Genomic DNA, 16,403 nt, shown 5'->3' on the forward strand with positions numbered 1-16,403 from the left:
GTGGACATTACTGAACCCTATGTCACAGCTTTCACAATGCTGCAATGCTCTGGGTTTTGTGATTTGCAGAAGGCATGAGGATTTACAGAAATAAACATATTAAGGCACTGCTCAACAATCCCTGCAAAAGTGATGCTGTAATAATGCAAAATATAACCATTTCTTCACTGGCCCACATACTGATCCCAGTGACATGGCAGGAGGCTCTTTAACCAGCAGGTCAAAAATTTGTGTCATGAAACTGGAACATGGCTTAAAGAAATACAGTACCGTGATAAAAAAAATGTTCTTATCCATGTCTTCCCCTGAATACCAAAGAGTGGCTTAATAGTTCCATTTCAAAGGCTAACATGGAAAGGAAAGAAATGACATGTTCTACAGAATATCTGCCTGAAAGGTTCATGTGACCTTTGGCATATATTCTTGCTCCTTAATCCAGATATTAAGCAAGATACTTAACGTGTCCTCAGAGGACTGTTCTGTCTAAGTTTATGCATGTTTGAGGTGTTGCATTATCTGAAAGAGAACAAGCTACTACAGTGTAAGGTTTCCATATCTGTTCCATCATGAAATCATTTTTAAAAGGACATTACTTAGGGCCCATATTATTGAGCAATATCATCTTCATACTAGGGTAATGCAGCATGAGGCTGAGAGATAGTTTGTCTAAGGCCAGTGAGTTTCTGACTGACCTGAGACTTGAACTGGAGCCCTCATTCCGAATGCTACACCAGCTGCCTGAATGTATATCGGCATTTCTACACAAGAAGATATATGAGCCTGTAGTAATGCCACTGTAAAGCTCTTGTAATTTAAAGCCCTTGCTATGTTACTTATTTATAGATAGGTGCTTACTTTCTTCATGTTAGAAGTTTGAAATATGTTTTCACCTTTTCTAGAGCCAGCTAAGATCTACTCTGATATAATAATATGTAGCTTAAAACATTTCTGATGTAACATATGCATAAATGATGTTGCCTGTTTAACAGACTCTTATTTACCAAAAACCAAAACCAAACACCCAGCCTTAAGTACTTGGCAAATAAAAAAGTTTTTAAAAATTGGAATTCTAAATATTTCAGAAGAAAGAAAAGAATTTCAAAGTTGTTATCCACAGATAACCATTTCCCAGTTGTTTCTGTTTCCTAAGTCAGTTAGATTGTAATAGCTCCAAAGCTTGCTGATAGGTGCTACAAAAATTCAGTGATGCATCAGATAGCCTCAGTCCTCCCTGCCAGTCATAGACCTTAGGACAAAACTAGATGAGACAGTGGAAATGTGTGAGCATATGCTGACAAATTGGTGCTATGGGAGTGAAGCTGCTAGAAGGAATAGTAGATTTGATCATGGAACCTTGCCATATTGCCTAGTTTAGACCTTAGGCAGCTGAATGCTAATAAGCTACAGCTAGAAGCCAGAACGTACATCTTCCACGTAGGTAAGCATAGTCCAAGCCTTCGTATTTTTTTCCAAGTCAGGGGGACGCAGTAGGTTTGCTGGATGGATTGAGCTGCCCTGAAGCTTAAATACACATCACACCTTACCCATCAACCTGCTCTTCATTTGTGACATCAGCACAAAAATCTGACAGTTCCCATTTCTAGCCATGGCAGCTCTCTGCACTTCCTGACTGTAGCTAGGCAACAGTCTCTTGTTGTGTCAAATTGTCCTGAAAGACAATATTGTGGGGAAATGTAATTTTACCCTTTTCTTGACTAGAAATGCTTAGCATGAAAAGCAAGCAATCTGTCCTTTAATGAGTACACATCTGCACATAGGAACTCCACAAGACTGTGGGGTTTTTTATGGAAAGAAAAGAAACTGAAGACAGCTAGCATCTTGCCTTATTTGAGCGTCTTTTTTCCCTTGAATGCAAGTGAGCGCAATCCACTTAAAGAGTCCATATATACTGAAATTAAAACAGTCTCCCCAGTTTTCAAAGTACCAACATCAGTTAGCTCATTGGCTGAAAATATTACCTATGAAACAAATGTGTCAGTTCTTACACTAAAACTGTGTCAGTTCTTACACTAAAACTGAATATAAGGAATCTCTGCCAGATATTATGAGTAAAAAAATATTTATTGGTCTAATTTTTACAGCTATACAACTGTTTGTTGCTTATGCCATCCTTGCAGTAGTTTGTCATATTTTTACTGTTGTAATCTTTTTACTGAATGTCAGAAAATGTTGCATAACTAAAGTGAGCAAGAGGGAGTTACTTATTTTTGTTACTCAGCTATTTGAATCATTAGAAAAAATATATAAACTTCATACGTGCTATGTGATAATAAATATACAGGCACATCAGGTGTATTCTAGGGGCAAGATGTGGAATCGACACAGTAGCAAAGAGCTCGCTGAGTTGTCACAGTAAGCTAGCTAGGGTTGCCATATTTCAAGAAGTGAAAATCTGTTGACCTTTACTTAGGAGAAAATCCCGGATGAAACGCCACTTTTTGGAAATTCCCCCCAGATGTCACTTCCGCCACTGAAATCCCACTAATGTCCGGGGAAATCCGAACATATGACAACACTAAGCTAGCCATAAAAATGTCAGTGCATGTGAGCTAAATGTGGGGAGGAGTGACTGCACACAAAGGTTTTGCAGTTCAATCCTCAGCACAGTGTTGCTATCAGTCAGTACTGAGACAATACTAAGCTACATGGGCCAACCGTGATTTGATACAAAGTCCTATTCTCCAGTGGTTTGTGTACATTGAGGCTCCTAATGTCTCACTGTCCTTTAACACACAATGCCATGGGCATGTTCAGTTTCTTGAAAATGCTGTCTGATAATTGCATTCACAAAATATGTCTCTCCGGCGTCTCATGAAAAATAATGTGCCCTTTGAAAGAGTGCAGTTTTAAACAACATCAATTCTCTTCTTGGATTCTGAGCCTTTCAAGGAACAGCGCATTCTAGTTTTCTTTAGTCTTTTCTATGAAACTCTGGAGGCAAGTTGTGTGTTTTTTCAAAAGCTACATCTCTAGGGAAAGCATTAAGCATCGTAACACGCAATTGAAAACAAATTGCCAGCACTTTTCTATCCTTTCTTATACTGGCCCTTTAAAATGCTCAGGAGATGAGTAATTAGAGGCTTCTGCATGGAGTATTGCCAGACACATTCATTGTCTTTATTATAAATATATATTTATAGCTGCCATAAATATTTGTCCTAACTAGGAACCTTGCTTACAAACTCTGTCTGTGAAGAGGGTTTTCGTGTTATATTAATTTGTTTTAAGAACGCCATTTTAATTGTGATTCCCAGAATTTTCCTTTGCATAGTTAGGATTTATTTCTGTATTTGTTTTTCTCAATATGCTTTTAGGTTATGTGATGAGACAGAGCTGGTATACAGTTATAGTGCCTTTGCATTCTCTCAGCATTCTTTCCTGTTTATGGGAATTATCTCCCCAGGAAGCCTGTCTGGCACCTACAATAATGTATTTTTGGCACCGAAAGGTGATTTTTCATTTTAGCAGGCCTTTTTTATTTGATGAGCAACTCTTCTGCTGCAGTAGTTTTTAATCTGTTGTTTTATTGAGGTTATTGTGTGTTCATTGGGGGGAGGGGTGAACTCTCTGTAAATAATCACTGAGGAGTGATATATAAACATATGAAGATGTAACCTAACCTTGAGGACCAGGTCATTGTGGCCATAGCTCAGGGGTAGACCACGTGCTTTGTTTGCAGCAGGTTTAAGATTCAATCCTCAGCCTCTCCAGGTAGGAATGAGAGTGTCTCCTTCCTGAATCCCCCTGGAGAACTGCTGCCAATCAGTGTTGACAGTACTGGGCTAGATGGACCTGGGAGTCTGACTCAGTATAAGGCAGCCTCCAATTTCCTATGACTAATGAATGTAAACAAATAAATATTAAATGAAACACTGAGGATTTCATTCATGGTATGTCCCACAGAGGATCCTAAGGTCCATGAATAATAACCGCTTAAAAGTCCCGGGCCCTAAGGAAGCCAGACTATCCTCCACCAGGGCCAGGGCTTTTTCAGTGATGGCTCCGACCTATGTTCCACAACTTTTGAATTTCAGGGCTGTGTGCTGGAAATTATTATACTGTTCATAAATCTTTAGGTCTAGAGACTAATTCTGCAGCTTTCCCTTCTAAAATTATGCTGGTTGTTTAAGATAGGGCTTCTAGAAACTTTAGAAGAATCAGACTATGGTAGATGCATAGGAAATGAAAAAAAATGAATTTTTGTTGTTGTTTATTGAGAATGCATGGCAGAATTTGTATTTGTTTAAAAACCAAAATAAAAATGTGTTTAAAAAAAAATGCATGGCAGACATATGTAGCAAAAGGTTGATATAAAAATTGAAATTCGATTGTGGTTTTCACCAACCGTCAGTGATGATAAGACGTAAAGCCCAAAGAGGGATAGAGAAGTACAAATGGTACTAGTAAAGTCTCCTTTAGAGAAAGGGTTCACTTAGGTCCCTTTTCTTGCAAGCCGGTGATAGAAAATTGGAGTAAATGTTGCTCAATCTGAGTTAAAACTGCCAAAAAGCAAAAGAGAAAGAGATAATAATCAAATGGAAGGAAGAAACTTGATCAAGCGTAATACTGTGAAACAAACTTAGAGGTGATAGGAGTCAGCAAATTAGATGAGAGACGTGATCCTACGCCCATTGAAGTGAACTGGCAAACACTGCAGGCTCAGCCCATGTATTTGAAATGTGATACAGCCACAAAAGTGCTAATGCTATTTTAGGCTGTGTATGCAAACGCAAGACATGGAGAAGCAAGGTGATAGCCCTCTTCTTTGCCTGCATCTACTGGCTCTGCATGGGTTACTTGGTACTTCAGTACTGGAAAGATGCAGACAAGAAGGAAATTCAAAGAAATAGTAATGCCAGAAATGAAGCTGCTTGACCCTGGAAGCTGCTTCGGGAAGAACTGACTTTGAAACTTGCACATGTTACCATAAACAATGCTTTCAAGTGGTGAAAACTTGCAGTGTAAGAACACTGGGCATTTTGCCACAGTTCTGTTTCAGGTTGCCCTCAACTCACTCTCCTGTTTTAATTTTGGTATGCATGGGCTTACTTTTTGAAATCAGGATGTAGAAAAGAAAGTGTCATATCAGAACTTGTGTCCACATTTCTTTTTCTGGGGTGGAAATGGGAGCAGAGTCCTAGGTTTCTCTGATGTCTTGCCACTGATTTGATTTCAAAATGCAATTTCTGATGAAAAGTTTCCAAGTGCATTTGTTGACAGAGAACACAAAACAAGGAAGCAGCAGCGTTTAAAAGCTGCATCTGTAAATACAGTACTAATGAAAGCTTTCCCTATGTTTTAGCTGAAAGAAGGGCATAAAAAGAAAACCACTAGTATTTATGATTTTATTTCTTGAAAAAAAAATTTTTTTTAATTGTAAAAGCAATTAATCCAAAAGTAAAATATCCCACAACAGCAAAAGAGAGTAAAAACTATAAGTCTGTTAGACTTATATTTGCTATTGATCTCCTTATTTTTGTTTCAGTAGCTTGATACAAGTGCTCAAGTTTAATTGCTTTTGTCACTGTTAAATTTAGGTCCTGATTATATCAAGCAGCGATTTCAAGAAGGTGCAGATGTTAAGGAAAACCCTGAAGAAAAAGCTCAGGAAAAAGCACCTACACCAAAAGAATCTCCTCACTTTTATCGAAAAGGCACTACACCTCCTGGGACCCCGGAAGAGAGCCCAAGGCAAAGCCCCCTCCCCTCCGCTGAGCCTTCCCCTGCAAAACAAGGCAAAAAGCAAAACTCCTCCTCTGAGGTCAGACTAATCCAAGAAAAAAAGAATTTACCTAGTGAAAATGTGACACCTGTGGTCAACAAACCTCTTTATTCGAAAGCACCTGTGAAGGAGGATATGATGGTAAAGCCTCAGCCAAAGTTGTCACCCCGCAACAATCCTACCCACACAGAGAATGGGGAGTTGCATGATCATTACCATGGCTATTACGTGAAACCGAATCCAGCAAGGTACCCATTTGAGCTCGGGGAAGACGAGGACCATGCCAACCCATCATCTTCTGCACTTGCACTAGTAGCATCAGCTCAGAAGCCAAGCCCCAACAAATCTGGGATTCAGTTAGATGCCAAAGAATCATTAAAGAAGCCTGAATCTGTTGCACCAAAGAATCCCGCAAATAATGACTTCTATTCTTCAGTGGAGAGAGAAGTCAGTATGGTAGGTACTGAGCACTGAGAGTTCAAGTCTGGGCATAGGCCAGAAACCATGTAAGGTATTTCTGTTTAGATGAGTTGGCCTCTGAGTGGCCAGCCATATTCAGTGTATTTGGTGGCGTTTGCCTGCTATGTTTTATGTTTTCAGTTTAGTTTACATCTCCATCAGAATTCTCTCACCTTCAAGGGTACAAATGAGAAGCAGTTAATTTGAAGCCTAACTAGAACCCTTTCTGGATTCCTGTTCTTTAGGACTGGACTCTGCAGTCCTAACTGACCACAAACCTTTTCCACGTGGAAATAAGGTATTAAAAAACACTCCTCACATTCAAGGTGACCCATGCATTTAGCTCCTTCCAGCCTAGCAGTTCAAAAGCAGTAGATAAATAGGTACCGCTCTGGCTGGAAGGTAGACAGCATTTCCATGCGCTGCTCTGGTTTCGCCAGAAGCAGCTTCATCATGCTGGCCACATGACCCGGAAGCTATACACCGGCTCCCTCAGCCAATAAAACAAGATGAGCACCACAACCCCAGAGTCAGCCACGACTGGACTTAACTGTCAGGGGTCCCTTTACCTTTATGGAAGTTGAAAAGGTACTCAGGATAAATCAGTTTCGCAGCAGGGACATTTATAAAATTAACGACATCAATCAGTTTGATCTCAGTGCTCACATTTTTCTTAACGTTCACATCAAATTAATATCTATGTAAAATATGCTCATAAAATATTTGGCAGGGATGAAAGCAAGCAGTGTGTATGGAATTCTCCCTTTCTTTCACCACACTTCAATGATACTGATAAAGTCAATGGTGACTCTTTCACCAAAAGGCTTTTACTTTTCATACACACATTAACCCTATTCAGGCATCCAAAAGTCTGCATGGGGTCTTAAACTGTAGAAGGGGGTCAGAGCACACATGCAGGCCCCATGTTCACACAGCTTGGCTTCACTGAAGCCTGAAGAGGGCTTCTAAGTTCTGAATGTGCTTTATAAGTCTTCCTAAGATGAAAGAACCTACAATAGTAAGGTCACTGGGCGGCTTCTAAGTACCCCATTCAGATATTCTTGCAAATTCCTGCTCTAACAGCACACCTGATACCTGCAGACTGGTTGCGGTTTAATGTAATCCCCCTTTTGATTGCTGCAAGCCTAAATAGGCTAGCAGGATCAGCATAGGACAGTACTGGCAACCCCACCACCACCATTTTTAAACCTGGTGAACTAGTAAGTATTTCTTTTTTCCTTTGCCACTACTGTGTCTGCAATACTTAGGACTCACTGGAGGTCTGCCATCTGCAAATGTCCTAAAAACACTGAGTTACTTCTTCATATTACTAACATGTCCTTCAGACATTGCAGCAGCAGCACGAAAGCTCCTTATCAATGACTCCATCACACACTGCCACTAATGGGTCTGCCCATGGGCTGTAAGCCTTATCACATGGGTTTGTTCCATGCAGTTGCCACCTGGTTAAAATTAAGGGTGACAGCTGGATGGGAAGGATCTGTGTGTGGTTGACCCCACTCACATAGTGACAAGCTTTTGAATGCTTTGGCAGCAGTGTGGAATAAAGTCACAGATAAGAGGCTTCTTGAGATTTCACCTAAGGAAGGGTACCTAATGCAACATGGACTGCTGAACAAATACTAATTTTATCATCACTGATAAACATGGCCATATTGGCAATTCAACACCATTTTTATGGGCAATTTGGGGAGGGAGGAATCTGCTTCACACTTTAAATTGGAATTACATTAGCTGGTGCTATGCCAGTGTTTCACTGGCATTGTTTGCATTCAGCACTGGGGATTGGCTTCATTTTACTAAATAGTTTTCTTTAACAGCAAATTATGCTCATAAATCAAAACTAGAGATTGTTTCCCCAATCAAGATTTACTGGCTATCATTTTAGGGATGTTATCCAGTGAAAACAACTTCTGTTTTCATGAGCAAAGATTCATTGGGTTTTTCGCACACTCACACCCTTGCTGACTACCTTGGTTCATTCATACATTGCTATGTTTATGCTGTAAATGAGATTATAAATTTCTTGTCTTTCACAGAACTGCTAAGAAAGCTTCTCATGTTATATTTTTATATGTACCCATCAAATATTTCACATCTTTAAGATACAATGTGTGAACTGAAGAAATGTATGTTTGTAAGCATGCATGGGTGCTTTAGAAAAGAATCTGAGATAGACTGTAGCTCCCTTACAGTGCATCCTCTTGTAGCAAACATGGGGTTTGTACTGTGCAACAATTTAGGAAACTTCTATTTCAGGATGTGAGAGAATAATCCAAAGGCTATAATCTTATCAGAGATGATTGACTCCTTCACCTTCCTGAAATTTTGGATTAACTTTTTGAATGTGCAAAGAAATCTGTGGCTAAAGTGAGTTCAGGAGTTGTCATCCTAGGACGGCTGATCGTGGAAAACTGGTTTTCAGGGCACAGTAAAAGGATACCAAACCAAACTACAGCTAATATTTAGAAGCATAAGAGGGAAAGAAAAACAGAAATATTAACTTAATGGTCATTTCACAGATGATTGTTTTCTTACATGTAAGTTGCCTTACACGGGCTTTGCCCTAAAGGGCAGTCTAGAAATATTTAAAATAATTTGCTGCAACTTTTGTGTAGATAAAAAATACACATAAATACAGAAGTGATACCAGTTTAACATGATGATGGTGAAACGTGGCCTTAGTTACTGAGTTAGCAAAAACATTGACAGTTCTTCTGCTCTTTGAGTTCTGTTCCAGAGAGTCTCCCAAATATCCAGATAAGAATGCAATTGATTCTTTGCCAAGTGAATGAATTTGGTTTGGATTTTGCCAAGTGAAATACCTGTCCTCCACCAATATAGGGATTGATGCTGTGTGTTTTTGATTCCACACGCACACACAACCCACCACAGCCCAAAGCGTGTGCTTATGATTGCCCCTTCAACCCACTCACACACTTTGCCCAGAAATATATATATATATATATATATATATATATATATAATGACGCAGATTGTATTTCTGCAATGATTAATAATGAAAAAACAATAAGTATAAACAGGATGATAGAAAATTTAACAGTTTATTATAATGTTATAGTAAAGCATTAATATTATAACAAAAATATGTGCATCAGGCTTATATTTTAATGTTCACAAAATGCAAGAAAATCTCATTTTTGGTTACTAGTTATTATAGATTCACATGAAGCTGTAAGACGATGACTGTGCCTTCAGTATGCAGTTTTGCTGTGTCACAGAGGGCAAAAAAATGAGAGAAAGTCTAAAAATAAAACAATTATTGGTGGTTAATGAGTAACATTAGCACCTCAGTGAGACAGAAGTTAAAATGAACACACATTTTAGCAGTACCCAGTTAAGTTAAAATGTTGATGATGGTAGCTGACTGAATTATATTGGAATAAATGTCATCATATTTAAAAAAAAAATCAAGAACAAAAACAAGTATCAGGGAACTCTGCAGAAAGTCACTGCTAGCAAAACTACTTCAGAGAGAATGGGCAAGTGGACTTTTAGCAAATTCCACCACCATCCCTACGTCCAGAGCTCAGTTGCGGGTCGGGGAGGCTGCCAAGAACATTAGAGGAAAGGTTAGTGCCTTTATGCAAGAAGGCTATTCTTCTTTTGCACGGACACCATTGGATACAATTGAATGTGTGCTACAAATGAGGTAGCTCAGTTTGTTTTTTACTTATTTCAAAGCAAGAGATAACCTCTCTGTCCTCAGGAGATCTCCTGTGTAGCTTCCAGTTATTTTGAGCATCAAAAGTATTTCCAAAATGATTTGTGTGCTACCAAGGTCTAGTTGGCACAAAGGTTTTGTATAATGTTGCTTGCAGATTTTCCTTTTGTCTTCAGTACTATTTCAACCCTTGGGGGGCGGGGGGAATTACCTTCCTTATTCTACCTCTTCTCCCAGCCTTTTCAGAAACAGAGAACCTCCAGTGAATCATTCCGCAGAAATGAGAGCTGCAAAGCTATTGGAGATACTATCTGATGAGGTTTGAGAGCTTAATCAGAAGTGCTAGAAAATGTTTTGAATAAGTCTTGGAGTACTGAAATGATTTTTTGTTTATATGACAATATATTGGTAAACTACTACATAAGTTTATAAGGGATACACTGATTCTAAAACAAAAAAATTAGAACTCTGTGAATAAATCACATCGTTGGGTTACGGGGCTACCTTATATCAAGCCAAGCAGATGGTCTACAGAGCCCAATACTGTCTGTTTTCATAGGTAGAGGCTTTTCAAGTTTGGAGCCGGATATCTTTCTTGTCCTGGTACATGATGTTCTTTTAGCCAAAGAAAACAGAGACTGGCCATGGAATCAATGAGCAACAGCCCTCCCCTTCACTGTGCTCCATAAATAAGGGAAATCTGCATGGAAAATAAGAACTACTATTAGTTATAATAGTAGACTAATCAAAAGCTAACATTAGCTTTTTATAGTTGATCGTCTTTTTCTTTTAATATGCTGCCTCCTAACAGTGAGCCAATATGTCACTGTATTATACCGCGGTGTACTTTTTTTTGGTTTTTGCTTTTAATTACTTCTTCATTTTACATGCCTCCCTTTTTTATGCCTTAAGCTTACTGTTATATAAGAGTTGTATGGACAATTCCGGGCATGCATAACGCTTTTCTGTTACAGCTTCTTTCTAACACCTGTTCAAATCAGTCATGGAAAGCAGAGACTAATTTTGCCTTTTTCTATTTTAAGCCCTTGTAGAAAGCTGTGAGGCCTTATTTATGGCGCTTCACCCTAAAGCATTTTGAAGTCTCACTATTAATGTTTTAAAAGCCAGAAATAAGAGTCACATTTTTAATTCCATGGGTGGAGCAAAGTTCTCTGCAATTTCTTTGATCAATCCAAAATGCCTAAGCAATTCAGAGCGGGGTTTTTGGCATTGCTCAAGGTTCCCCGTCCCATTCTCTCATTCTCATTCTCACTCCTTGAAACTCTCCATTTATCTTTCTTCATAATCCAGCAAAGCATAACCTTTTTATTTGAGCTTAATCCATAAATTTAGTTCCATGGTAACATTTAAGGCTGCATTCACATGGTAGTTAATTTCATTTCCCTAACTGTTGATTTCCATATTACGTTTGAGCTCTCACATGATATAAAAGATGCTTCTGGAATTCTAGTGGAATATAGTTCAAGTTTAGGATCATTTGGTTGTTTAATTGGCTCCAGATACAATGCATTTGTAGCCCCATTAACGCAGAAAATCACAGGCATAAAGTGACAAAATTTTGGGTAGCATAGTCATATATCACTTCCCTGCTGTTTTATGGGTAAGTCGTGAGGGAACAGAAGCATACATGATATTTATATATTTATTTATTTATTTATTTACTTACTTACTTACTTACTTACATACCCCGCCCATCTGGCTGGGTTTCCGCAGCCACTCTGGGCGGCTCCCAACAAAATATTAAAAATACAATTAAAACATCAAACATTAAAAACTTCCCTAAACAGGTGCAGAAAGAGTGGAAGAGTTGTGAAGTTGTCTCCAATGGTGTTTGTTGTTGTGCCACACCACACCCACTGCTGTGAATGGAATTTAGCTTGACGTGCCAGTATATTGGTCAAAAGGCCACGGTTCCATAATGCAACAGATACTGCAGCACGAAAGGAATGCTAGAAAAGGAGAAAGTGCTAGTCAGGAAAACTAATTCAATATCCCCTGAATCTGAATGCACCCTAATAATGCTGGGATCATATTGGGATTGAAATGTGCCTTTGAAGGTTGCTCTGAGATTATGCATATGGTGTAGCAGAGGCTGCTCTCCTCAGTTTAGAGCTGAGGTATTAACTGCCACGGCAGTAATGTGTGGCATCATCCCAAACGCAGCCTGTTGTGGTGAGTTTCTGGGCCACCATCAGCCACCTTCCAGAACGGGTAGTTGGTGGTATGGGAGTTTTTCATGTTAGGTCCCAGATCAATGTGCTACACATTGCAGGCACAGAGGACTAAGTCATCCTAAGGATGCCATTTCCAATACCTTCTACATAATGTGCTGCTCCAGCTGTTTGAAAGGTGAAGAAACAGCACTTCTTCATGATCCACTTGAGGAGATTAGGATAACAGATGACTATATGCTCCTTTTTTGTGTTAAAGGAAAACCCACATATTTTAAATTGTGAGAAGTCAACAAGAAATACATTTTTTAAAAAGACGAAGAAGCAATTTTATACCTTTTTATGGGCCAAGCATGACCTGCTTATAATAATCTTTTCACTTTCACTGAAACCATTAAAATGATGTCTATATTTCAGGCAGAGGTGATGGTTAAGTTGGTTGTGCTTTCTTACCATTTTTACATATATTAACAGCAAAACGTCTCAAAGTGAAATGTTCCTCTGCAGAGGATTTGTATAATCTGGCTCAGATGAGGGAGGGGAGAATGTGTGACTGACATTGCAAGGGCTAACATTTCAGTATAGTTCTTTTGCTAATCTTTGTTTGCTTTTGCAAATGTCAGCAAATTTTGTTTTGTTTTTTCCACTTGCCACGAAGGCAGAAAAACCTTCCTTCAAAATATATTATTTACAGTATTTGTATAGCAAATAGTTATCAAGGTGAAATGGGGTAGAAGCCTTCCACTTTTTTTTCAATCTTCACCCTCACTTCTAAAACCTATACACTGTTTGAAGCCCTTAGTGTTGCTCTGTTTTTCACTGCATAACTAGATTTCTAGGAAGAAAACTGCTCAATCCATATGGTAATCACACTTCTATTTACTTTCTCCTATTATAGAAGATGTTGCATAGTTGGGTGTCTCAAGAAATCACACTAAAGATGTGTTGAATCAGGAACAAAATTTATTGCTTTCAAAATAGCATTTCAAGAGGGCACAGTAAAAGAAGAAAGAGTCACATCTTTTGTTTTTGCTATTATGACACAATTTAGAAGCAGCACAATGTTCAAGGTTACAGTTGATCTATTCATTATCTTATTTTTTGTGAATGTAATCAAACTCCATTTTATTTCACTTTCAGGGTCCTAATTCAATCATGATTGTCCTGGTAATGCTGTTGAATATTGGTTTAGCCATTCTTTTTGTCCATTTTCTAACTTGATTGGAATTAGGAAAGGTAAGAATGGTCTCATGTTTCACCTGAAATTCTCTCCTCCCCCCAAATCTCAGTTCTAATCCTTCCCATTTCAAATGACAAAGCTTTACTATTTGCAAAGTTTAATGTTCTTGGCACTTTAATTTTAGCTATGCCTGAATGTGATTCAACATAGTTACTTAATGATATAACTGTTTTGATCCTTCAGTGAAGTCATGACAACTAGTGGCGTAAGCCCACAATTCTCGGCAGTTGTGTCATCAGCCTTTTAAATGGCACGAGTCATGTTCAGACACAGGGAAGGAGGCATGGAATTAGGATGGGACACAAGAGAGATGAAACTTGGAAAACTCAGCCAGGGGCCTGAGCAGCAGTTCCTCTGCTGAGGATTTGTGGCTTTGAGGTCCTCTGAAAGCTGAAGCAAGCAAGCAAGGTGGAAAAAAAAACCCCTCACACACGAGCGTGCACACACACAAGCTTGCGTTGGTTACTCCATCTGTTCCAGCAAAGAGTGTGACTAAACTGGAAATGTACAGAGCTGCACTTTTGATGATGGAAGCTAACAGCTGCCTTACTATTTTGCCGTCTGATGTTTTTGGTGGGGGAGATGGGAAAAGCGACTGCCAGAGGAATGTGGTCAGAGGATTCTGTTGCTGTGGAAGCGATTCCAGTATTCACTCCTATCTCATTAGAAGAAATAGTTAGCAGCATCACTCACCAGTCTTATTCCATTACCTGCTGCTTTTAAAATCTCCTTGCAGTTTTCTGGGAGATTGTGTTTCATTTGCTCATGCATGATTCTGTTAATTTACTATTTATTTAAAATCATTGTACAGCCATAATGTAATAATGTAGACCAGCCTGGAAAACTTCAGTAGTTTTCACCTGCTTCAGAAAAACAAAGCCTGTAGCATATGTGCAGTATAGATATTTTCTTAGAAGGCTCAGTTTCTTCACAATTTTTATTTTTTTTACCTAAGTTGGTAAAATCATCTTCCTCGAAGGCTTAGCAGGCAATATGCAACAGTGTTTTAAGCCATCATTTATATCTTCCTAGTGACAGTGGCAAGCAGAGTTGTTTTTTTATGCTGTGAAATTTATCGGGATGTATCGCCGTACTGGATGAGCAAGGTAGAATATTTTGATAAGTGTGCCACTCAGCAGTTTGGATCTTAACTCAATATTGCAAAATTTTGCTGGCATTTACAGTCTTGCCTGATTGCACAATAGAAACTGTTCATTAACATAATAAATAATTATTTTTAAAGTTCAGGCTTCATGTTGAATACATTCAGGTAGAGCATTTAAGTCTGTTAACAATGACTGATTATCAGTTTGATGCCTTTTAATGTTGTTAAAATGAGTCTGTAATCTTACCTCAGCCAGTTAAAACTTAAGCCTCAAACTTTCATTTGGATTCTTTGTCTTAACTAGATTTACAGTCCTGTGTTTGATGATGTGATCCATTTCCCCCCCTCCCTGCTGTAGTTACTGTATTCCATATTACTCAAAAGCATGCTTGTTTACTTATAGGAAAATTGTACGTGGAGTGGTCATTTTGAAAGTCAGCATTTTAATTAGAAATAAAAAGTAAAGGGTTTGGGTTTATCTGAGAGAAAAGAATACTTTTCAGGAGTTTTATCCTATTTGTAAATTATAATTATAATTATTGTTGATGTTACTATTATTATTTGCATGGTTTAATAGTGAGTTTTCTTCATAACTACATTAGCAATTGTAAGAGGCAGCCCATAAAATGGAAATGAATAAGGGATGGTTTTTATAGCCTGGAACAGCTCAAAGCAGGGCAGTAATACAGTGGCATTTTTTGCAGAAGTGGGTTTGAGAATCCTGTGTTTTGACCAGTGTGGAAATCGCGAAGAAAGCAGAAAGGCAGCAAATGAAACGTTTAACAACTTGTGTTTGTATGTTTGTTAAGGAAGGAAAACTTGTTTTACTTTGAAATTTAGAAAACTACTTCTTAATTGAGATTCAGGTTTTTAAAACTGTAACAAGCCTTGATGTCCTGTATAAACACACTTTCTTATCTACAGTTCACCCCAGTTAAGTTATTGCTTAAAATAATTTTGTAACTGACATTTAAATTTTATTACATGTTTATTTAAAAAAAAGACATGGCTTTTGAAAATGTTTATAAATTTAAGCATGCTATTTCCATTTATAAATATGTATGATTTATAAGCTTTTTTAAAAAATGAAGCTCCAATCAAAAATTGTTGGTATTTTTCTAAAATGTGCACAGCTGTATTTTACATAAAAGGCTATTTATAGATGGTTGTATACTGTACACTACATTTTGGACAGCTCATTGATCTGCCAATGTACTTAATGATATGTCACTTTGTCTATTTAAAATTTCTTGCTGTGAATGAACTCTTTATCTAATGAGCTTCTTTATTTATAATTCTGGAACCCAAAATGGATAATGTACAGTTTTCTTAACTGTATTTGCTCTAATAAAAAGAAATTGTTACTAATGTGTATATGGGTTTTCTCTTTATATATATTTGAAAGCCTGTGGTTCCCCCCCCCCAACTTAACGAATGTGAAATTGATTAGCAAACGATAGGTATCATTTACAAATGAAAATCTCTTGTCTTACCTGCCGTGCTTTCCCTTGCCTCATACAGATTAAATGCTTTATATAGTTTCCTGTTCAATGGTATGAATAATGCTTCTTTAAAGTGAATGAGTGAAAGGCCAGAGTTATTATAAAATTGTTCATTTATTAAATACAAAGCACCCCACAGCCCTCATTTCAGAGGCATTATGTGGGCTCAAACGAAGTAGCATAGTAACTCACCAAAATTACTCATCCTAGCTATTTTTTTACCCTATGAGCACATGTAAAGTTACAGATCACATCATAAACTATAGAAAACTTCCTTTAATTCAATGTCATTTTCTTAAAAGTGCCATTGGAGTTATTTCTATAGAATAACCCCTTTCTAAACTATATTTCCATTTCTTATCTAGAGGAACAAAAAGAGTGAGAGCATTACAGCAAGCCATATAATTGTTAAAAGCACACTAGTCAAACGTTTTATTTGGCTATAGTACTCATGGC

General features: G+C 38.0%; 1 protein-coding gene across 3 annotated transcripts in view; it reads left to right on the top strand.

Moving 5' to 3' along the window:
- The window catches only part of JPH1 (junctophilin 1), a 61,316-nt gene extending 45,503 nt beyond the window's left edge, over positions 1-15,813 (top strand). Inside the window, exons 4-7 of one of the 3 annotated variants that reach the window (XR_014513886.1) lie at positions 5,559-6,199; positions 10,146-10,227; positions 13,241-13,336; positions 13,524-15,813. Coding sequence is in view for 2 of the 3 variants with exons in the window: in XM_083451092.1 (XP_083307218.1) it covers positions 5,559-6,199; positions 13,241-13,321 (722 nt within the window). In the remaining variant the exon portion in view is untranslated. The remainder of the gene's footprint in view (positions 1-5,558; positions 6,200-10,145; positions 10,228-13,240; positions 13,337-13,523) is intronic. The other 2 variants (XM_083451092.1, XM_083451093.1) reach the window with 2 other exon arrangements.
- Positions 15,814-16,403: the final 590 nt, after the last annotated feature.

The sequence above is a fragment of the Podarcis tiliguerta genome, assembly GCF_965153285.1.
Source record: "Podarcis tiliguerta genome assembly, chromosome: 7".
NCBI classification, from domain to species: Eukaryota; Metazoa; Chordata; class Lepidosauria; order Squamata; family Lacertidae; genus Podarcis; species Podarcis tiliguerta.